The sequence below is a fragment of the Salvelinus alpinus genome, chromosome 10, assembly GCF_045679555.1.
Source record: "Salvelinus alpinus chromosome 10, SLU_Salpinus.1, whole genome shotgun sequence".
Lineage (NCBI taxonomy): Eukaryota > Metazoa > Chordata > Actinopteri > Salmoniformes > Salmonidae > Salvelinus > Salvelinus alpinus.
In genome coordinates, this window is record NC_092095.1 from 29826193 (window position 1) to 29849519 (window position 23327).

At 40.7% G+C, this 23327-nt stretch overlaps 2 protein-coding genes across 4 annotated transcripts; both read right to left on the reverse strand.

Moving 5' to 3' along the window:
* Positions 1 to 796: 796 nt before the first annotated feature.
* Positions 797 to 12212, reverse strand: sdr16c5b (short chain dehydrogenase/reductase family 16C, member 5b). 3 transcript variants are annotated; one of them, XM_071331170.1, is made up of 7 exons: positions 12100 to 12212; positions 11104 to 11444; positions 7097 to 7228; positions 5716 to 5815; positions 5409 to 5553; positions 4179 to 4304; positions 797 to 1752 (listed from the first exon to the last, which is right to left on the reverse strand). In XM_071331170.1, the coding sequence occupies exons 2-7, from the start codon at positions 11422 to 11424 to the stop codon at positions 1659 to 1661; spliced, it is 918 nt and encodes a 305-aa protein (XP_071187271.1). In that variant the 5' UTR covers positions 11425 to 11444; positions 12100 to 12212; the 3' UTR covers positions 797 to 1658. The 3 variants fall into 3 exon arrangements, with proteins under 3 accessions (XP_071187271.1, XP_071187273.1, XP_071187274.1); XM_071331172.1 differs by lacking the exon at positions 12100 to 12212 and adding an exon at positions 11785 to 11916; XM_071331173.1 differs by lacking the exon at positions 12100 to 12212 and adding an exon at positions 11654 to 11770.
* Positions 12213 to 16448: 4236 nt separating this feature from the next.
* On the reverse strand, positions 16449 to 19800 carry penkb (proenkephalin b). The gene is made up of 3 exons (XM_071331176.1): positions 19539 to 19800; positions 19083 to 19223; positions 16449 to 17578 (listed from the first exon to the last, which is right to left on the reverse strand). Exons 2-3 carry the CDS (start codon positions 19218 to 19220, stop codon positions 16952 to 16954), a joined length of 765 nt encoding a protein of 254 aa, XP_071187277.1. The 5' UTR covers positions 19221 to 19223; positions 19539 to 19800; the 3' UTR covers positions 16449 to 16951.
* Positions 19801 to 23327: the final 3527 nt, after the last annotated feature.

A 23327-nucleotide genomic window follows, 5' to 3' on the forward strand; every position in this document is an offset into this window, starting at 1 on the left:
AGGCTTAAATAAATGAGTGCCAGGAGTAAAGTGGGTCATATTCTGATTCAATAATCCATGTTGCCGCAGTGTTTACACCATCACATACAGTATATGCTGTTAGCTAAATCCCTTGGAATCTCAGTTGGCAATTATTTTGAATCACATACTCTGAGGGCACATGCAGATCTGGGACCAGGCTAATTTAGGGAAAATATTTAACTTTGTTTGATTGTTTCAAGTGCATGCATTATGTAAGGTAATAGCCTATGACTTGATACAATAAAACACATTTGAAAAGCTTCAGTTGTATTGTATTCCGACACATTTTTATCATGTCATGTAGTGTCGGCTGTATGCCAGTGCTATTGTTTTGCATTAGTGTTTCAGAGCCATTTACACTAGGTGGTGCTGTTGCTTTACTGACGGAGCCACCCACACATTACCCTGCTTTCTCAAATCTGGCTATAGAGGTCTACAGCAATGTTGGTTTCCCCTCGAAACGGCGAAGGATAAGTACGGTTGTTTAATGTTTTAATGGTGACTGACCACTGTCAGACTGTGAGGATCCACCTGATCTGCTGATTCCTAGAGTGTGTTTTTCCATGGCAAATGTTGAGATGATGCCTATAATCAACAATCCCCTGCACACAGCAGATGTGCACTACAACATTGTGGCTCTCAGAATACCGATTAAGTTGCACTCATTATCAAACAAGCAATCAAGCAAAGAATGTCTCTTACTCAGTGCCAATCTATTACTTTGAACAGATGTCCTACTTTTTTTCAATGCCATAAAGAAGATAAACCATGTATGTTAATTTGAGATCATGTATTTTATTATGCGATCAGACAGTTGTAAAGCTTTCCAAACATTTAACTTTCCAGCAAGCAAAGATTAATATGAGGTATACATGGTAAATCATTAAGACATGATATACGATTGGGATTATCTGAAAAGATAACCATGGCTGCACCTGTAAATGAATAATGATGATATGTCCATAATTTCATACTATCAAATAACGAGTTGAAACATCAGCAACCTTCAAAGTGTACTTTGGCATATTATTAAAGTTTCTTTGCAGCTTTACTGCCATGGCAATATATCCCAACTACATTTTTGATGCGGATACTTTTGAACAAGCTACATAATAAGACTATAATATAATTAAGGCTAACAATGCATATACTTCGATTAAAATACATAAAAGCAAGAAATCATTCAACAACCACTTTAAAGCAGTAGCTTTTGTAAATTAATACATTTCAAGTGACTCTCAGGACAGAAATCTCATTGGACGTAAAAGAACAGACATTTACTTCATACTGTATTCCCACACAATAGTCAAACAAAAGGTAACAACATATATGGTAGAATTAGTAACCATAGTTTCATACGAGTGCATCATCTCTGTATACTGTCAATGGCTCTTTAAAACATCCTTCATAGGCGATAATTATTTGTGCACTAACAATTCAATTCTACAGTGAATTTCATATATGTACATGTATAGGCAGTTAGCCACTGGAATGTAGGATATGCATATTACTTCCATTATAAAAGCTAGAAAAGCTTATTAAAATGTAGTCTAGATACACAAAGGGTTGTAAACTGTAGCACTTCATGCGGGAAATGGATTGAGACCCCCCCCCCCCCTGAGCACTTATTGAATGCTTCAGTCCTTTTTCCCATGGCCTTTGAATGCATCCATGAAATTGAATGCCCCCAGGTAGTCTCCCAAGAGGAGCCCCATCTTAGTGGGCAAAATGCTGTGAAAAGAGAACACACGTGATAAAAAGAGACAGGGGTTATTTATTCAACTTCACAGCAGCTGTGAATTATTGACCTATTTTTTTTATCTCCAAACGCACAAAACCCAATAAATACAGAACAAAATAATTGAATAGTCATGTACATATACTGTACGTCATGTATATGTGCAGTAAAGCCATTCTGTGAAGAACTGCTGCACTTCAAACATCAATAATCAAACATAAAATGCCTTTATGACTGACATAAATGCTAGGGACTCCATATGATCATGCACCACATTAACTTTTACAATCATTTTTTGGAAAAAATTACAATAGGAACCATCAAAGGCTTTGTGGCAGTGTGCAGATTTCCATACAGATTTCCATACGGAAGTAGAGCTTGATTACAATTGATACAGGAGGAATAGGAGGTGAGTCATCTCTCTCTCTCTCTTTCTCTCTTGCTCTCTCTCTTTCTCTCCTATCTCCCTCTCTCTCTCTCTCTCTCTCTCTGAGGTGCTCTCATTCATGGAGGGCTTTCCAGCTAAAGCCCAACTGACTAAATGTCCACCTTAGAATCCAGGTTCTTTTGTGAGTTAATCATCTCTCCAATTTATGCATTTTTGGCACTTCAATCAAATTCAAGGAATACATTTTCATTAAATTAGTTGCAATAGGTAATTAGCAATAGGATTTCTTAAAAAATGCACCATGAAGAGTGGGAGTTTTACGCCTGTATGAAGGTACTGAAGGGCCCAGATGCAGTTTAGAATTAATGTCAGTGAATCCTTAGATAAAACAGTGTGCTCAGATTAGCAAGTGTGTGTGGGGGTGTGTTGAAATATTATTCCCCTCTTGCAATGGGGTCATAGTCCTACTAAAAAGTTCAACTCTGTCCCAATGTTACAGCAGAGAAGCAGTCTGTGATAGAGAAAATGCCTGTCTACATTCTCAGTTCCTGTCTGAGCTGTGTTGTAATCACTCACGTGTTATGACCTTCCCCTGCCACCTCTGAACCCAATGCCTGTGTTTATAGTGTTTGATACAAATTATTAACATGAACTACTATCCAAAGCATTCGTAGCACATCCTTAAACACTAAATAAACATGACATAGTGGCTACAGGTACATAGACAGTTATTTTGACATGTAATCGTGTGGTGTATGTCACCTTGTTTCTGTGAGCGTGTTCATGTTTATTGTGTGAAATATGTACACATGGATGGGTGTATGCGAGTTCATGTACATGTCGGAAAGTTGTATGTGCGTGCGGTCGAGTGTACTGTAAGTATGTGTGTGATGCGTGTGTGCACTTATTTGTGTGTTTGCGTGTGCGTTTTTTGCCCGCTACCCGCCTGTCTCTCACGCAACCTCCTCTCCACTCTTTGTTTACACATGCACCTTTCCACCTAGGCAGCTGTCAGGTCAAGTATCCTCTGTGGCAGGCCTGCATTAATCACTCAGATCTCTAGAGCAATTTCTAGTGTTTAGACAAGCACCACCACAAACAACATGTTCCAGCTCTCAATTTCTCTCACTCCACTCTCAATCTCAGTCCCTGTGATAGAAATATTTGCACTTTTGCTTATAGCCCCCACACCATTTGACACAATGAGGGCTTGCTCATCTGCGTTCGTACCGGATCAATCTGGTTGGTGTCTGTCCAGTTTAGGGACAAACAACAATGTTTATGCATGCAATGGCTTTATTGACCCAACTCTTGCTTCTGCGCACACATAGGTCCCTAAACCATTCTGCTGTTTAACCACCATGTTTCTATTTTGATGTAAAAATACTGCAATGTGGATTTGGTTAATTGAGCCCGGAAAGTAAAGTAACGCTCCCTATACTTTCAATGCATTTTTTGCGCAAAGGTTGGGTATCCGCTTGTCAAAATAAAAAATGTGCGTGAACTGCGTTAACGTGAGTTCACCCTTCACTACACCACTGTTCTCAGTCCACAGTGTCAACAGTTTTATCTGTTGCGTCCTCTCCATACATTTTTGTTGTGTCAACAATCTAGGTCATTGCTGATTACAAAGGTTTGAAAGTCAGTGTTGGGTGGATCATAATAATGCCTTAATAAATACAAATAAATACACTTTTAAGACACATTTCAGTTGAATGCATTCAGTTGTACAACTGACTGGGTATCCCCCTTTCAATTAGTATATTTCAAGTAGAATGGAATGTATCTGTTTTACCCGGTAGTCGAACATGCAGAATGCTTTTGGGTACTAGTAGCAGCTAGACCCCCTCCACAGGTAGATGCTGATTTTTTTTTAATATGACACATGACTGCTGTGGTTGTGTAAACAAAGATATAGAAAACCTGTTTGATTACATCTAAACCTAAAAGACAACTGAGGCTGGGGAGGTAGCGGCTAGGGCCTGGGGGTCCATTTTGTAAATCCTGCATAGTGTTTGGTACAGTTCTTACTTCTTGAGGGCGAGGACGAGGTAGAGGATCCGAGGCATATACAGGTACACTTGGTCAGTTTGGATAGCACAGACGATCCTTTTGGCCACATAGTCAGGTTCCAGGATGGGCATGAGAACGGGCCATCTGCAGGAAGCACCCAAAACCAAACAAATCATTTCTCTCACTGATCAGCAGTTCAAAGTAATGGGCTGGCACTCTCTAGTGTGAATCTACATCTAAAAACACACTGCATGCACTGACGCCTTCAAAAATGATTGTCTAAGCCCCTTTATCATTTCACTTCAAATCCTTCAAAATGTTATGCCACGATGAACGTTGTACTTTGTAATCAGTTTCTGCCTTCAGTCTGTTCCTTAAAAGACATAAAACCCATACACTTTGGAGAACAAATATCTCTTTGGAAATCAAGGGCTTTTTCAAAGGAACCCATACATTTTTCAAACTTTTTCAAAGGAACCCATACATTTTTTAAAAACCATTGTAGCAACTTGATAAAAACAGGACTTTTGTGTGGGGACTTTCAACATCAGAGCATTACAATCTCATTCAAATCTCATCGTGATTAGGTCCTGATTTTTGTTCAGAAATGTTACAGTGTGTGTGTGTGTGTGTCTGAGTGTCTGAGTAACAGGATGTGGTAGGCATTGTTCTGCTCTGTGGCCAGTAAAAAGCTGAACCAAGCAGCATGAATAATAAAGTGAGAAAATGGAAGGGCCCAAAGAGCTTAAGAGCAAGACTGAGGGACGCTGGCATTTTTGTAACTCATTCTGACATCACACACACACACACACACACACACCACTCAAACGGCCATGATCACTAGCGACATCTAAGGACATGGCCCTAGGCAGTCCAGGTAGAGCTGGCTCCATGGCATCTATGGTGGTGTCACATAACTAGTAGGGCGAGGTTGCCCCGGCCTAGACAATAATTGAAGGTCATCTACACACCATGGTATACTGCCATTAATTGTATTTCCACTCCCTGGTCTAAATCTTATACATTTACTGCTCAAGACAGTTACAAAGTAGAATTTCACCTCCTAGCAAAGTGAAGCAGAGCAAGCATTTTATTGCTTAGCTACACACTGCTACTACACACAGCGCAGTGCAACATTGTACACATTTCCATATTGTGTCTACAGTCGCAGCACTTCCTCTAATAGAGCTTATGGTAGCAAAACGTGTTCTGGGTATGTGTGTGTGTGTGTCAGAACGGTGGACCCACTTGGTGATAGCGCCGTCAAACATCCCCGTGTTAATGAAGAAGGGACACACGATGGTGGTCTTCACTCCGTTTTTCTTTGTCGCTAGCAGCTCCAGCGCCACAGACTCAGCAAAGCCCACAGCCGCAAACTTACTGGCACAGTAATCTGAGCACAGACAGAGAGTAGAGGAATGGGAGTGCATTACTCTGAGTGTTCACACTCACACTTTTTGTTAACACAAACTAACCAGTACATGGGTATGTGATGTTGGGTAAAATATTTATATCCCACTTTAGAGGGGTAGTGAGTGAGATGAGTATATCTAACCTGCCAGGCCGTTGACTCCAATCAGTCCAGCAGAGCTGGCGATGCTCACCAGGTGACCATGGTTACTGGCTATCATTGCAGGGAGAAATGCTTTGTAAGTCTGGGGGAAAACAGATGATCATGGTTGAGAATTACTTTGCTGGCGAAATGCTATGCATATAATACAAAAATACCCCATGCGCACTGATATTTGGACATGTTCTTTGTCTCTCCTTGTCTAAGTATTTTTTAATTTTATGTTTATCTTACACCTATATTGATATGAGCATGTTGTGTTATGTTTAGCGTTATTTCCATAGGCTGTTCTGGCACATCCTGTGGGCTTAGGCCATCTATCATTCTCTATGCTATCCTTTTACTCTTAGACTTGAAAAGATGGCACTGCAGATCCGCAAAACGTTCTACAGCTGCACCATTGAGAGCATCTGACTGGCTGCATCAGCGCTTGTTACGGCAACTGCAAAGCACCCATTCCGCAAGGTGCTACAGAGGGTGGTGAGTACGGCACAGTACATCGCTGGGCCAAGCTCCCTGCCATCCAGGACCTCTATACCAGGCGGTGTCAGGCCCAAAATATTTTCAAAGACTCCAGCCACCCAAGCCATAGACTGTTCTCTCTGCTACTGCATGGCAAGCGGTACCAGTGCACCAAGTCTGGAACCAACAGGACCCTAAACACCTTCAACACCCAAGCCTCCCAACCCTAACCCTACCCGGACTACCTGCATTGGCCCTTTTTTAACTAACTCTCTTGCACTGACTCTATGCACACACACTGGTCTATAACCACACACTCACACATACTTGCACTGACACCCCAACACACACATACACGCACTATGCCCACAAACACATAAAATGCACACACATGCATACTGACGCCACACACACACACACACACACACACACACACACACACACACACACACACACACACACACACACACACACACACACACACACACACACACACACACACACACACACACACACCACATACGCTGCTTCTACTGCTCCACATACGCTGCTGCTACAGCTCAGTCTATTATCTATGTCACTTTACCCCTACCAATATGTACATAGCTACCTCAATTGCCTCGTATCCCTGCATATCGACTCGGTACTAGTACTCGCTGTATATAGCCATGTTATTGTTTTTCATTATTCACTGTGTGCTATTCTTCGTGTCACTATTCCTATTTTCTATTTCTTATATCATATCTTTAACTCTGCATGGTTGGAAAAGGACCCTTAACCATTTCACTGTTAATCTACACCTGTTGTATACGAGGCATTTGATAAATTCAATGAGATTAGATTTGATTTTGATTTGACTTGTCGTAGAAAAATACAAAATGTTCATGATAAAATTCCAACTCACCCAGAAGTGAGCATTGGAGTTGACCTCCATAGACTTCTCAATCAGGCTGTCGGGAGCATTCATAAACTTCGTCCCTGTGACAATGCCTGCATTGTTTATCAAGATTGTCACGTCTCCCACTTCCCTTTTCACCTGGCAATCAACACATAATATAGCATGCTGTATAGAAGTAACAGGATAAGAACATAAATGGAACTGGGCCTAAATCTACCACACATAGATCACACAGATTAGCACTAATCTCTGAGAAAAAAAAGGTGCTAAGTAGAACCACACAGGGTTCTTTGGTTTGTTCCCATAGGGGAACCCTTTTTGGTGCTGGGTAGAACCCTTTGCAGAGGGTTCTTTATTTAATATATTTTTTAAATGTAAAGCTTTATTTAACTAGGCAAGTGAGGTCAGAACAAATTCTTATTTTACAATGACAGCCTACTCCGGCCAAATCTTCCCCTAACCCAGACAACGCTGGGCCAATTGTGCACCGCCCTATGGGACTCCCAATCACAGCCGGTTGTGATACAGCCCAGGATCGAACCAAGGTCTGTAGTGACGCCTCTAGCACTGCGCCACTCAGGAGCCCTATCTATGTAGGGTTCTTCAAAGAACCCCTTGTATATGGTTCTACCTAGAGACATTTTATAATCTAAAGGTTCTTCCTAGAACCGTCTGTGAAGGGTTCTGCCGAGAAACATTTTATCTTTGGAGGGTTCTTCCTAGAATTCTCTATGAATGGTTCCACCAGCCTTATTAGACTTTAAAATGTAATTATTTATGACAATACATTACATATATCATAAGGCCTTTATTTGAGGCCTAATTATACCCTAACATAGTGGTGTAAGGATTCTCCTGGTTTACAAGCCACATCAGCCTGCAAATCACATTATGCTGGTTTGCAAAATTATCTGTAATTCCTATTGCAATCCAGCCAGAGTTAGGATATCCAATTGTGGAATTGTTAATCACCTACAACCTGCATTCAGAATGACTGCCAAGGTAGGGAAGATTGAAAATTGAGACTACCTCAATCATCCAAACTAGAACAACCATCTCAGTAACGGGTGAAATAAATCAAATTACTAACAGATTGGATTATAGAAAACTGTATGTTATGTTTCTTTGTGTAGCATAACATTTATCAACCAAGCAATGTACATGCAAAAACACAAATATTACAGTAAAACAAACGATTCTGAAAATCTCCCTGCAATAGAGCATGCTGGGAAATATTATATATGGTTGTATGTACAGTTGAAGTCGGAAGTTTACATACAGTTAGGCTGGAGTCATTAAAACTCGTTTTTCAACCACCACAAATTTCTTGATAACAAACTATAGTTTTGGCAAGTCGGTTAAGACATCTACTTTGTACATGACACAAGTCATTTTTACAACAATTGTTTACAGACAGATTATTTCACTTATATTTCACAGTATCACAATTCCAGTGGGTCAGAAGTTTACATACACTAAGTTGACAGCTTGGAAAATTCCAGAAAATTATGTCTTGGCTTTAGAAGCATCTGATAGGCTAATTGACATAATTTGAGTCAATTGGAGGTGTACTTGTGGATGTATTTCAAGGCCTACCTTCAAACTCAGTGCCTCTTTGCTTGACATCATGGGGAAATCTAAAGAAAGAAAATTGTAGACCTCCACAAGTCTGGTTCATCCTTGGGAGCAATTTCCAAACGCCTGAAGGTATCACGTTCATCTGTACAAACAATAGTACGCAAGTATAAACACCATGGGTGTCACGCCCTGACCTTAGAAATCCTTATTATTCTCTATGTTTGGTTAGATCAGGGTGTGACTGGGGTGGGAAAGTATGTTTTCTATTTTTTGGTTTTTGGCCGAGTGTGGTTCCCAATCAGAGGCAGCTGTCTATCGTTGTCTCTGATTGGGGATCATATATAAGTTGTCATTTTTCCTTTTGGGTTTTGTGGGATCTTGTTTTCTGTTTAGTGTCTGTGCCTGACAGAACTGTTCGCTTTCATTTTTTGTCTTTGCTATTTTGTTTCGGTGTCATCAATAAAAAGATACGATGTACGCCTACCACACCGAGCCTTGGTCCGGTCATTCTACAAACGAGAGCCGTTACAGAAGATCCCACCAAAAACAGACCAAGCAGCGTGGCCAGGAGGACTGGACATGGGAGGACATCTTAGACGGGAAAGGATCCTGGACGTGGGAGGAGATCCAGGCCGGAATGGATCTCCTTCCATGGGAGCAGACGGAGGCAGCGAGGGAGGAACAACATCGACACCCGGGTTCGCGACCTCCTTCGCGACCTTAGTTTTTTGTCTTTGTTATTTTGTTTTGGTGTCATCAATAAAAAGACGATGTACGCCTACCACGCTGCGCCTTGGTCCAATCTTCGTTCAACAAACGAGAGCCGTTACAATGGGACCACGCAGCCGTCATACCACTCAGGAAGGAGACGCATTCTGTCTTCTAGAGATGAACGTACTTTGGTGCGAAAAGTGCAAATCAATCCCAGAACAACAGACCTTGTGAAGATGCTGGAGGAAACAGATACAAAAGTATCTATATCCACAGTAAAACAAGTCCTATATCAACATAACCTGAAAGGCTGCTCAGTAAGAAAAAAGCCACTGCTCCAAAATCGCCATAAAAAAGCCAGACTACGGTTTGCAACTGCACATGGGGACGAACACCACACATGGGGAAGAACACCATCCTAACTGTGATGCACAGTGGTGGCAGCATCATGTTCTGGGGGTGCTTTGCTGCAGGAGGGACTGGTGCACTTCACAAAATAGATGGCATCATTAACAAGGAAAATTATGTGGATATATTGAAGCAACATCTCAAGACATCAGTCAGGAAGTTAAAGCTTGGTCACAAACGGGTCTTCCAAATGGACAATGACCCCAAGCATACTTCCAAAGTTGTGGCAAAATGGCTTAAGGACAACAAAGTCAAGGTATTGGAGTGGCCATCACAAAGCCTTGACCTCAATCCCATTGAAAATTTCTGAGCAGAACTGAAAAAATGGGTGCGAGCAAGGAGGCCTACAAACCTGACTCAGTTACACCAGCTCTGTCAGAAGGAATGGGCCAAAATTCATCCAACTTATTGTGGGAAGCTTGTGGAAGGCTACCCGAAATTTGACCTAAGTTAAACAATTTAAAGGCAATGCTACCAAATACTAATTGAGTGTATGTAAACTTCTGACCCACTGGAAATGTGATGAAAGAAATAAAAGCTGAAATAAATCATTCTCTACTATTATTCTGACATGTCACATTCTTAAAATAAAGTGGTGATCCTAACTGACCTAAGACAGGGGAATTTTTACTTGGATTACATTTCAGGAATTGTGGAAAAACTGAGTTTAAATGTATTTGGCTAAAGTGTATGTAAACTTCCGACAACTGTATAACCTTTCTTGCCTGTCAAAGAGTCATCAAAGATCCCTTTCTTCCAAAAACGGTTCTTTAGGATGTTAAATGTTCTAGGTATAACCCTATCCCTCCCCAAAAAACTCCTTTTGGAACCCTTTTTTCTGAGAGTGTAGCAGAGTATGACTGTGATCTCCAGTATCTAACCAATAGCTATGCACTGGATCACAGCAATGTGAATATTGTGGGATCTGAGCTGTAATCATGAGCTGGACCTGAACAGAGCAGACATGGAATGTGTGGGAGTCTTTCAAAATGTGTTCCCAGAGCATGAAGGCCCTTTGAGTTGTTGTACCTTATAGACATTGGGTTGATCAATTATTTATGTAAATATCTTCCCACTCAAATACATTTGCATGCTTTCGGGAAGGAGCTTTGCGGTATATTTGCAACAGCTCAAATTACAACTTCGAAGATCAGTGTACAGTATGTTTTGAAAAATACGATACTGTAGCCTGTCAAAAAATACTACAGACCTTCAAACTATTACCTGCTGTAGGAAAGTGGTAGAACATGGATGATAACATCCATACCTGGCCAGGTATATAGAGCATATACCTGACCAGGTGGCATAAAACCCACCTGGTCAGCCACCGAGTACACCTCTGCCTTGTTGCTGCAGTCACAGATGTATGAGTGGACCCTGGCAGCGCCCTTTTGCTTCACCAGTCGAACCGTTTCCTTGTTGCCATCCTGGCTAATGTCCCACAGCACCAGCGTTACGCCCATGGAGGCGAACTCAAGCGCCATCAGCCTGCCGATGCCGCTACCCGCCCCTGTGATGAGGATAGTTTCTCCCGCAACGCTCTTCTTCCGCGAAGGGATGACGAGTTTTACAAGTGCCTCCAAGTTATAATATATAGACAAGGCCAGCACCTGTAGCGTCTCCAGAGCGAAGTTCATCTTAAAGACTAGTAGAGTACCTATCAAACCGCATGAATTAAAGTTGAGTTAAAATTTAAATGATGCGTTATACATAGGCTATTATCTATTCTGGTGGTATGGTTCATGGAAAAACAACTGTCTCTCTTTTCCCAAAATGATATAGCATTGTCAGGTCTGTTAGCCTATGGGTTTCCATAGGCCTTATTCTGAATTAATAAAGGTAAAACCATTACAATTGATTGCTTACTTTCCCTCGATCTTCAATGTCAGAATCGGTTTAGAATAAGAAAACTAATAAGGATGATAGCATGTCGACAAATACTACGTTTTCTAATTCAGTTGATATCTTCAAATACGGCTACACAGCGTTAAACTTACCCCTTTCCTTACGAGAGCAAGTCTTAGAAACCTATATTGAGCATCAAAGTAAACAAAAATAATAGCGCTTATCCTATTATAGGATTACTTTTCCGACCTTTGCACAATGAGGTAGTAAGGACCGACACCGTGTTTACCTCGAGACAAAGTTCAATTCTATATCGTAGCGCAGGCTATGGCTTTAAACCGCACACAGGCAGGGCGCGTCTCCTATTTGCTCAGCATTCTCTATGTGATGAGTTGATGGAAGCAGCCTATATTAGAAACGGCCCGTTTAATCAGTTGTCATTCAGTTTAATATAAAGATACACTTACCTTAATCTGTAGGCTAAATATTGGTTCCCTTTCTTCAAACACTTTGTCTGTGTTCTGCGCGCTAAACGCATCCAAATCGGCACAGCCAGTCGCGGCTACCTATTAACTTTGACCTAGTAAGAGGCATTGTGGGGAGATGACGATTTTACCACAAGCGACTCATTGGTGCGACTCATAGGCAAAATTACCCATGATGATGCCCTGTGCTGAGGACCAACAAATATGCATGCATTAGAAAATCAGTGTATAGCTACGGTCAAAAGGAACCGCTGTCCACCGTCCACTTCAAATCCGTTGTCCACTCAATCTTGTAGCCAATGTTAGTCCATGTTGCAAAATTGTATCGCCCGTCCACCTCTCACACACAATGCACACACACACACTTTACCATTCAAATTACTTTGACAATAATCCTAAATCAATCAAATCTCATGAATGTATGTATGTATATAGACTTCATATGCTATCTTAGCTTCAGTTGTTTTTTCTTCATCTAAAGTTAATAAAATAACTGAATTATTAATTACATCAATTAACATGAATAATTCAAGTACTTTTATATTCACTGCCCAGACAATTAAGATCTATTTGTATCCTAAAACCAAGACAATGATCATGACACAGGAAGCAATGTGATGTTTGTGCTGATGTTCTCATTTATGACTACGGTATAAGGGAAACACTATTTTCACGCCACTTCAAGTAGTAGGTTAGGAGAATTTACGCAGCAGGTTAGGAGATGAACATAGCAGGTTAGGAGACTGATCTTAAGGTTAGGAAAAGAGTTTATAAAAATATTCTCCTAACCTGCTACAAAAATAACTTTGCATCGAAATGGCGTGAAAAAAGTGTGTCCTTTTAGTATAAAGCAGGAGCCTAGACCATGTTTGGGGACAATAAAGATTGACCGGTTTGTTTTTTATTATTTTCCATGTATTCAATAGTATTTACTAGTGTGTAGTTTGAGGTTTCTTTGTGAGAACATCTATTGATTTATTGCTTGCATGTTGAGCTTGACTGGCCTCCCCGTACCTTGCTATTGTATTCTCAAGCCCTAGATGTTTAGGCTACTCAACTGTGCTGGTAATATGCAAGGTCAGTGGGTGTTGGGAGTTGTGGGGGACCTCGGTAACACTTTACGTTAAGGTGTTTACAAGTAGTTTATAAACTGTTAACTAATACTGCATAGTTAAGTTTTTAAAATATGAAATAATTGTTGATGATTGTTGGTTGACTATTTATTCCCACTACTGCACAACTCTTGGAGGGCAATGGAAGTTGGATGGATGAAAAATCATGTCAAATCAAATCAAATTTTATTAGTCACATGCGCCGAATACAACAGGTGTAGACCTTACAGTGAAATGCCTACTTACGAGCCCCTAACTAACAATGCAGTTAAAAAAAATATGGATAAGAATAAGAAATAAAAGTAACAAGTAATTAAAGAGCAGCAGTAAAATAACAATAGCGAGACTATATACAGGAGGGTACGGACACAGAGTCAATGTGCGGGGGCACCGGTTAGTTGAGGTAATATGTACATGTAGGTAGAGTTATTAAAGTGACTATGCATAGATGATAACAACAGAGAGTAGCAGCGGTGTAAAAGAAGGGAGAAACACTGCCTGGTATAGAGGTCATGGATGGCAGGAAGCTTGGCCCCAGTGATGTACTGGGCCGTTCGCATTACCCTCTGTAGTGCCTTGCAGTCGGAGGCCAAGCAGTTGCCATACCAGGCAGTGATGCAACCAGTCAGGATGCTCTCGATGGTGCAGCTGTAGAACCTTTTGAGGATCTGAGGACCCATGCCAAATCATTTCAGTCTCCTGAGGGGGAATAGGTTTTGTTGTGCCCTCTTCACGGCTGTCTTGGTGTGCTCGGGAACATGTTCGTTTGTTGGTGATGTGGACACCAAGGAACTTGAAGCTCTCAACCTGCTCCACTGCAACCCTGTCGATGAGAATGGGGGCGTGCTCAGTCCTCTTTTTCCTGTAGTCCACAATCATCTCCTTTTGTCTTCTTTAGTTCTCAACAATAGGCTTCTTTAGTTCTCAACAATAAAGAAACATTTGCCTTTCAACTTCCATTGTTACAATTTTGACAATATGAGTCGAACATGTCAAATCCCTGAAACAGCTAATTTGAGGAAGAAGCCATCTGTTCTGCCATCAAATGTTGACACAATGTATTCATCCCCATTAGGGCTTTGTCTTTTAATCTTGCTATGACTACCCCTTTGTGTATGCGTGTGTGTGTCTGTGTGTGTGTGTAACCAGTGTGAAATAGCAAGCTCGTTAGTGATGCATGCTAGTAGCGTTTCAATCGGTGATGTCACTCATTCTTTTACAGCATATTACTGGAACACCTAACTACAGCAACATACTGTATTTCTAGAATTTACAGTGCCTTACTGGAAGTACAGTGGTTAGTAAACTGTTGCAGGTTTACAGTGCAGGTAGCTGGTGCCAACGATGGGCAGTATTTCTGTTACATGTATTTGATATATGTATTTAAATACTTCAATAGCTATTTTGTCATTTGTATTTCACTGGCCTGAACTATATACAATTCTACTACTATTTTATGACAGTTTAATTAGAATACATTTTCTGATACAAATATACAGTGCCTTCAGAAAGTATTCATACCTCTTGATTTATTTCACATTTTGTTGTGTTACAGCCTGATTTCAAAATTGATTAAATATTTGTAAAGACTCTCCCAACTACACACAGTCCCCCGAAATGACAAAGTGAAAACAGGTTTTTTGACATTTTTGCAAATGTATTGAAGAATGAAATACTGAAATGTACATAAGTATTCACATTTAATACATGTTAGAATCACCTTTGGCAGCAATTGCAGCTGTGAGTCTTTCTCTGTAAATCTCTAAAAGCTTTGCACACCTGGATTGTACAATATTTGCACAGGATTCTTTTTAAAATTCTTCTAGCTCTGTCAAATTGGTTGTTGATCATGGCTAGACAGCCATTTTCAAGTCTTGCCATAGATTTTCAAGCCGTTTTAAGCCAAAACTGTAACTAGGCCACTCAGGAACATTCAATGTCATCTTGGTAAGGAACTCCAGTGTATATTAGGCCTTATGTTTTGGGTTATTGTCCTGCTGAAAGGTGAATTTGTCTCCCAGTGTCTGTTGGAAAACAGACTGAACCAGGTTTTCCTCTAGGATTTTGCCTGTGCTCTATTCCGTTTATTTTTATAAAAAAACTCCCTAGTCCGTGCCGATGACAAGAATACCCATAACTTGATGCATCAAGACGTCCCAGAAATATCCCCCACCCCTGCAACGAAATGATCAGACCTGGACCCCACCGTCATGACCCTGACAACACACTCCGAACAGAAAGACTTTCCTCAGACGGCTCTTCATGGTTGCCTCCCCACTAGGGAATCCAGCTATGGATGGCACAAGGTACACCTACCATCTGTTTGTGAGTGTGCTATGGCCAAGTGGTTCTGGGCCCTGTTAGTTTCCTCTGTCCTCCAGCGTGCAGCCCTGCTCCTCCTCCAACACCAACCCAGGCTGATGGACATACCCTCCACCCTCTACACTTATCCCTCTAACAGAACCAGACCAGAACCAGGAACTTTTCATCACCACACCAGAAGAGGCGCAAAGGGAGGACCAAAGATCTAGCAGGCCACAGGGAAGTACCACCATTGACCTCTGGGTTTAGGGCTCACTTGTGTGTCTGCCTGCTCCTCAGGTTGTCTTTCCTCCCTTCTACAGACCCCAACCCAGCAACTGCCCCAGCCCCATCATCAAACCCTGGTTTCCAACACAGGTTTTCCCAGTCCCAACACCAGCACCAACCAACCACAACCTCCATCCAGCAACTGCCAGCCCCCACCACAAAGACACTGTCAACCACAACTGACTTTTTTGGTGTTTTTATTTTACCTTTATTTAGCTAGGCAAGTCAGTTAAGAACACATTCTTATTTTCTATGACAGGGTGGGTTAACTGCCTTGTTCAGAGGCAGAACGACAGATATTTACCTTGTCAGCTTGGGGATTCGATCTTGCAACCTTTTGGTTACGAGTCCAACGCTCTTACCATTAGGCTACCTGCTGCCCCTGACTAACTAATTGATGGACTGATTATTACTACCGGTTTTGTGATTGAATGCATTTTATTTTTTGTTGCTTGTTTTTCCTTTGATTTGATTAGCATAAGTTGGATTGATTACTTATTGTTTGAATTGTTTGTTTTGAATTTTAACCAAATTGATTTGAAATGTTTACTTGTAATGAATTTTGGAACAACCACATAAATTGGCCTTAAATCTTTACTGTTAAGTAAATAAATTGACATCGATTCAGAGTAATAAGACATATTTATTCATGACAAACACATTATTCTGCAGTTAGAGCAATTTATTTTTTCTACATACAGATAAGCAGGCGGTTACAAGGATTTCAAGAAAATAAAATAAATAGATGCATCTAGAAAATCGACAGCCGTTAACCACAGTAAAGCAAGATGTGTGAAAAAGTATTCCAGTCTAGCAAATATCTTATTCTGACTGTAGGCTATTTATTCGGTTTGATAAGTCTGAGAAGCTTTTTTATTTTGGGTACATCAGTCACTACAATGAGAAAATAGTGAGTCTCACAAAGCCTACTGCACACAGAGGTCAGAGGTCAGAGAAGTGCTTAGGGAAGTCTCTTAGAGATGGAGAGTGAATGCTACAGTATGTCACACCACTAAAATAACCATGTAGGCTTCAGTATGTTTACTACAGCCAATCACATACAGAAACCTGTAAAAATGCAGGCAAGACAAGAAAACAGAACATGACTGAGCAGTGGCAGGTATTTAGGAAGGTCAGTATCCCAGGAATCCTCCATATCTCTTCTCTACCACATCAGGAACATCTTCCAACTCGACGCGTTCCTTTTCCATCTCGTCCTCCTCTTCCTCCCCCCAGGCTCGCTTGTTGAGGAAGCCTCCATAGCGTTTCTGCTCCTCCCTCCACTCGGGCCTGCCCACCCTCCTCATGAAGCCGCCGTAGCGCTTCTGCAGCTCTCGGATACCGTTCTCCAAGTCAGAGCTTTGTCTGGCGCTCCTCAGAAAGCCTCCGTAGCGTTTCTCCACGCCGCCATCCACGTTCCTCACCAGTTCCCGGAGCAGACTCAGTGTGTCTTCTGGCTCGCCACTCTTCTTCATGAACCCACCGTAGCGTTTGAACAGGATCTCCCTGCCGTGGTCGACATCGTCGGGTTCAGGACCGTACAGTTCTGCTGTTTTCTTCATGAATCCCCCGTAGCGTTTCATGAAGCCGCCATACTTCTTTACTAGTTGATGTGGGTCATTGTTGTCCAGCTTGGAGGTCTCTGTGGTAGGCTTGTCTCCCTCTGTTGGACTGTCGCCATTTCTAGCCTGCAGGACATCCTCACACAGTTCCCAGGACTTCTTGGTGCTGAGAGCTCCTTCACACTCTAACGTACATGTCTGGGGGAGAGATCGAGATCAGAAGTCATAAGGCAATAAAATGATCAGTGTTTTGAAACTCTTTTCTTTACATTTAACTTGATCACATAGGATGATAAACCCGGTTATTCCTCTATCCAATATTTCAACTGTCCACCCTTAATCTTTGTAGTTCTCCTTTCCAATAACCCATAAATCTCATTATCCACTTGAAAAGCACAGTGCTCAGGTTTGCGGTAGAACTACAGTACGGTTGATGGAGAGATACCCAATGATCACAGCCAATCAGACGTTAAGTGCTCTCTGTTGGGTGATAAATGTCACTCTAAATCCCCCAGCACAGTGCCATTGGTCATGGGAGTTGGGAGGCTGGGGGCTCCACACAAACACCACAGTGCCTTGAGTGTTCCACCATTCCACGTAGTACATTTAGCAGAAGCAAATCAATCCTGAGCATCTATTAAGCTCAATCTCTAATGGTCTGTGACATTGCTTCTCTCCACCATCAACCTCCTCCTTTGCCTCAGGCAAAGCTTTAGGAGGCGATTGGGGGGGGGGGGGGGGGGGGGGGCATGCCCCATCTGCTATAATTCTACTTTGGTAAATTGAAAACAACATTATGATATAATGCAGATGATAGTTCTACAGAGTCAGTCAAAGTGAGCCATATTCATGTGAAGGATGATACTTAACTGCAATCTAGTGGTGGAAAATAGAAAGTACACTATTTCAAACTAGGCTGTCCATACTCTCCTATTCAAATGGATTAGGGTTAGTCTTGAGAAATCATGCAGGTTTGCATGTCATTCTTGGCACAATTTAGATCCAAATAATTGAACAAAAATTAAGCATATGATTTAGGTTGCTCTGTACACTTACAGTAGCCATACTGTTTTTAAATCAACATTTTCCTAAATGTTAACTTAACAGACTTGCATTGTTTCCAAAATAATTATTGGCATGCCAAGATTCCCTTGCCAAATAAATATGCATTTACAAAACAATGTATTTCTTTGTATGCTACAAAAATAATAGCCATCAATGCTATCAGCTGAAACACAATTTGTCAAATGTTTAGAGTCAATGGTGGTTTGTGGTTCAAGTCGTTTATTCCTAACAAGTCCTTGCCCACTGCTTTTGACTCGCTCTAGTTAGTGTATTGCACCCACAATCTATTTTACAGCTGATTCCCATAATTAATGTCATTTAATTAATTAACTTATAGATTGTAGGTGTCATAATTAAATCATACGTCTATTTATTCAATTTCCAAGTAATCAATACAGTGGAAATAGCCTGATCACAAAACCAGCGAATGATTGTGATGTACATTCATCTATGGTTTGAAATCTATTGTGTGGTAGGTAGCCAAGTCTTGGAAATCTAAGCAGCTCTACGAAAAAGGTTCTGAGAAACCCGCGTGCAGATAGCCTAATAGAGAGGACATTCAGTAATTCCCTATTAATACAAACGTTATGTTCTGAAAATGAAAAAAATATTGTGTTTTAGTTGTAGGCCTACTTACGAAAGAGTTGATGTCTGTCTGTTGAAGTTGTAGGTGGTGAATACAATATGCGCAGTCTGCTCCGCAGTCCGCACTCACCTTCAACACAAGGCACGCGCTTAAAGCCAGCGTCCAGAAGGAACGCATTGATACCGCCATGGGCTGGGAAACAAGAGAGTGAGCAATTAAATGATCGATGCTTTCCAAATCATGAAGTTTGCGCGTCTAAACTATGTTGGCTTATATGAATTTAAACTAAATGCAGAATATATTAGCCTGATACACAAATGAGTTTTGTTCTTCTTCTTCTAGTTGTGTTAGACATTAGACATGAACTAGCCTAAACAAATTAGGCATATGAACATATTAGACAAATGAATGGACATATTAGACACATTAATGGAAGTATCTTACAAGTCCAACATTAGACTGTTCTGGCTCAGAGACAAAATAAAATGAATACAATTATTAACTCACCTTTTTCGTTTGTCGTGTAGCCTCCTACTAATTCAAAAATAATGCTGATGTTCCAAGTTCTTCTGTTGCAGTTGTATCGAGGGAAAAAACTGTTGGATGTAGCGAACTACTATATAGTCAGTCACTGCGTGGCTAGTTTAGCCCTAAAACAAACTTTATCACTTTAATTTCTGAGTTCGAATCTTGGAAGCGAACGCAGGGAAAGCACCTGCCACTTCAGTCACTATAGGAGCATCGAAACGTTTCAATGTGGGCTTGTTATAAATGCGCGGACTTCTCTGTCGTGCTTGAGCGACCAGACACCCCTTAAATGCCGTACTATAGGAGACCGGCCAACAACAGTGAATTGATCCCTCATCGTCAAGGGAAAGCTCCTCCTGACGTATAATAAATGACGCACACAACATCAAGTGAGGTGCTCAGCATAATGGTAAGTAACATTTATGTAGATAAGTACTGGAACTAATATCACAAGGTGAGTGGGATCTCCCACTTACATTGCATTGTATGTTTATAGATGTGATGTAGTTGTGCCAGATTACACAATACTGTAGGCCTACAGGCTTAGTAGGCGATAATTTTTAATTGCCATATCAATGGATACTTGTGTTTATAAACACAGTCCATGAGTTTAGTTTCCAAAAGTGCCAGTTACTTGTTCTTGTATTTAACCACTAACTGATCTAAGCCTCAGCCAATGTAAACCATCCATAATATCCATAGAGTAGGTTTAGGCCTTAATCCCCTGGATCATTTCTTTCCAGCGATTCTCACAGTGTGGAGTCATTGAAGTGACCTGAGACGGTCGCTGTTCACTGTCATGTGGTGCTGAACTTTCGACTCCCGATTCAGTCGCTGTCTGCATCAGTGGTGCTGAATCTCAGCTTGTTTGTTTAGGCCTACTTTTGCGCCATCGGCCACCAGTGACTAAGTCACGACACGAAGTTGACTGAATCACCTCTCCACACCATAGCCTAGTGATGCCTGGACAGCAACATGTGCTGTGACAATGCATTGATTTGATTTACAATACAGAGCAGCAGAATCAACTCTTTCTAAAATGTCAGGGCCTAGGAGTTACCTGGATTAGCTATCAGCAGCAGGGAACGATGCAAATTCCACATAACCATACTACTTACAGTGCCTTCAGAAAGTATTCACACCCCTTGACTTTTTCCACATTTTGCTGTGTTACAGCCAACAATTACAATGGATTACATTTTGATTTTGTGTCACTGGCCTACACACAATACCCCATAATATCAAAGTGGAATTATGCTTTTTTAAATTTCTACAAATCAATAAATAATGAAAAGCTGAAATGGCTTGAGTTAGTAATTATTCAACCCCTTTGTTATGGCAAGCCTAAATAAGTTCAGGAGTGAAAATATGTTGCAATAATAGTGTTTAACATGATTTTTGAATGACTACCTCATCTCTGTACCCCCACACATACAATTATCTGTAAGGTCCCCCAGTCGAGTAGTGAATTTTAAACACAGATTCAACCACAAAGACCAGGGAGGTTTTCCAAAGCCTTGCAAAAAAGGGCATCTATTGGTAGACTCTTAGAAAAAATGGTTCCAAAAGGGTTCTTTGTGGAGGGATAGGGTTCTACCAATAACTGTTTTGATCAGAAGAACCCTTTTTGGAAGAAACAGGTTCTTTGTAACGCAAAGGGTTTTACCTAGAACCTTTAACAACCTAAGAACCGTTTTTGGAAGAAAGGGTTCTTTGATGATTCTTTGGAAGGAAAGAATGATTATTTGTAAGGCAAGAAGGGTTAAACATAGAACCATATATAATGTTTCCCAGCATGCTCTATTGCAGGGAGATTTTCAGAATTGTTTGTTTTACTGTAATGACTGTGTTTTTGCATGTACATTGATTGGTTGATTGTTATGCCACACAAGATAAATAACATACAGTTTTCTATAATCCAATCTGTTAGTAATTGGATATATTGCACCTGTTACTGAGATGGTTGTTCCAGTTTATTTGATTGAGGTAGTCTCAGTGTTCAATCCACCCTACCCTGTCAGTCATTCTGAATACAGGTTGCAAGTGATTAACAATTCCACTTGTTGGACAGCCTAATTCTGTCTGGATTCCAATAGGAATTACAGATCACTTTGCAAGGCAGCATAATGTGACTTACATGCCTGATGTGGCCTGTAAACCAGGAGATTCCTAACACCACTGTTTAAGGTATAATTAGGCCCTCAAATAAAGGCCTTATGATATATGTAATGTATTGTCATGAGTAATTAGATTTTAAAGGCTAAAAAGGCTGGTGGAACTGGTCATAAAGGGTTCTAGGAAGAACCCTCCTAAGTAAAAGGGTTCTCTGCAAAGGGTTCTACCCAGCACCAAAAAGGGTTACCCTATGGGGACAAACCAAAGAACCCTGTATGGTTCAACTTAGCACCTGTTTTTAAAGAGTATAGATGGGTAAAAAAAAACGTTAAAAAAAACAGACATTGAATATGGTGAAGTTATTAATTACCCTTTGGATGGTGTATCATCAATACACCCAGTCACTACAAAGATACAGGCATCCTTCCTAACTCAGTTGCTGGAGAGGAAGGAAACCGCTCAGGAAATTCACCATGAGGCCAATGGGGAATTTAAACAGTTACAGAGTTTAATGGCTGTGATAGGAAAAAAATCTTAGGATGGATCAACAACATTGTAGTTATTCTACAATACTAACCTAAATGACAGAGTGAAAAGAAGGAAGCCTGTACAGAATAAAAACATTCCAAAACTTGCATCTTGTTTGCAATAAGGCACTAAAGTAAAACTGAAAAAAATCGGGCAAAGAAATGTACTTTATGTCCTGAATACAAAGCGTAATGTTTGGGCAAAATCAAACACAACACATCACTGAGTACCACTCTTCATATTTTCAAGCATGGTGGTGGCTGCATCCTGTTATGGGTATGCTTGTCATCGGCAAGGACTAGGGAGTTTTTGGGGATACCTTTTTTGTAATAGAGCTAAGCACAGACAAAATCCTGGAGGAAAACATGGTTCAGTCTGCTTTCAGTTTGCAAATTCACCTTTCAGCAGGACAATAACCTTAAACACAAGGCCAAATATACACGTGAGTTGCTTACCAAGACGGCAATTGAATGCTCCTGAGTGGCCAATTTACAGTTTGACCTAAATCGTCTTGAAAATCTATGACAATCCTTGAAATGGCTGTCTAGCAACCAACCTGCATGATCAACAACCAACTTAACAGAATAATATTAAAAAAATTATGTGAAAATATTGTACAATCCAGGTATGCAAAGCTCTTAGACACTAACCCAGAAAGACTCACAGCTTTAATCGCTGCCAATGGTGATTCTAACATGAATTGACTCAGGGATGTGAAAATATTTTAATTTCATTTTCAATGAATTTACAAAAACGTCTAAAAACATATTTACACTTTGTCCTTATGGGGTATTGTGTGTAGATGGGTGAGCAACATGATCTATTTAATTCATTTTGAATTCAGGCTGTAACACAACAAAATGTGGGAATTGGTCAATGGGTATGAATACTTTCTGAAGGGACTGTATACCAATGTGGATGATAATTCTGATTATTTTATCATTAACTCCCTATTCTGCATTGTCACTCAATATTAGATGTAGAAATAGCAACCTCAAGCATGCTAGTGCTGAACCATGCCAAAAAGAAAATACATTAAGCTACTGTAAGCAATTTAAAAGCAGCTTTAGAAGCATAAGATCATGATTGTTGTAGTGTTTCCAAAACCACTCTATGCAAAGCATC

Excerpts from the sequence above, each read along its gene's own strand:
- sdr16c5b (XM_071331170.1), bottom strand. The coding sequence starts at position 11,424 with ATGAACTTCGCTCTGGAGACGCTACAGGTGCTGGCCTTGTCTATATAT. Across the intron at positions 7,229-11,103 it reads TGTACTCGGTGGCTGACCAG|GTGAAAAGGGAAGTGGGAGA; the intron begins GTGGGTTTTATG and ends GTTGATTGCCAG. Across the intron at positions 4,305-5,408 it reads TTTGACGGCGCTATCACCAA|ATGGCCCGTTCTCATGCCCA; the intron begins GTGGGTCCACCG and ends TGCTTCCTGCAG.
- penkb (XM_071331176.1), bottom strand. The coding sequence starts at position 19,220 with ATGGCGGTATCAATGCGTTCCTTCTGGACGCTGGCTTTAAGCGCGTGC. Across the intron at positions 17,579-19,082 it reads AGACAGACATCAACTCTTTC|ACATGTACGTTAGAGTGTGA; the intron begins GTAAGTAGGCCT and ends TCTCTCCCCCAG.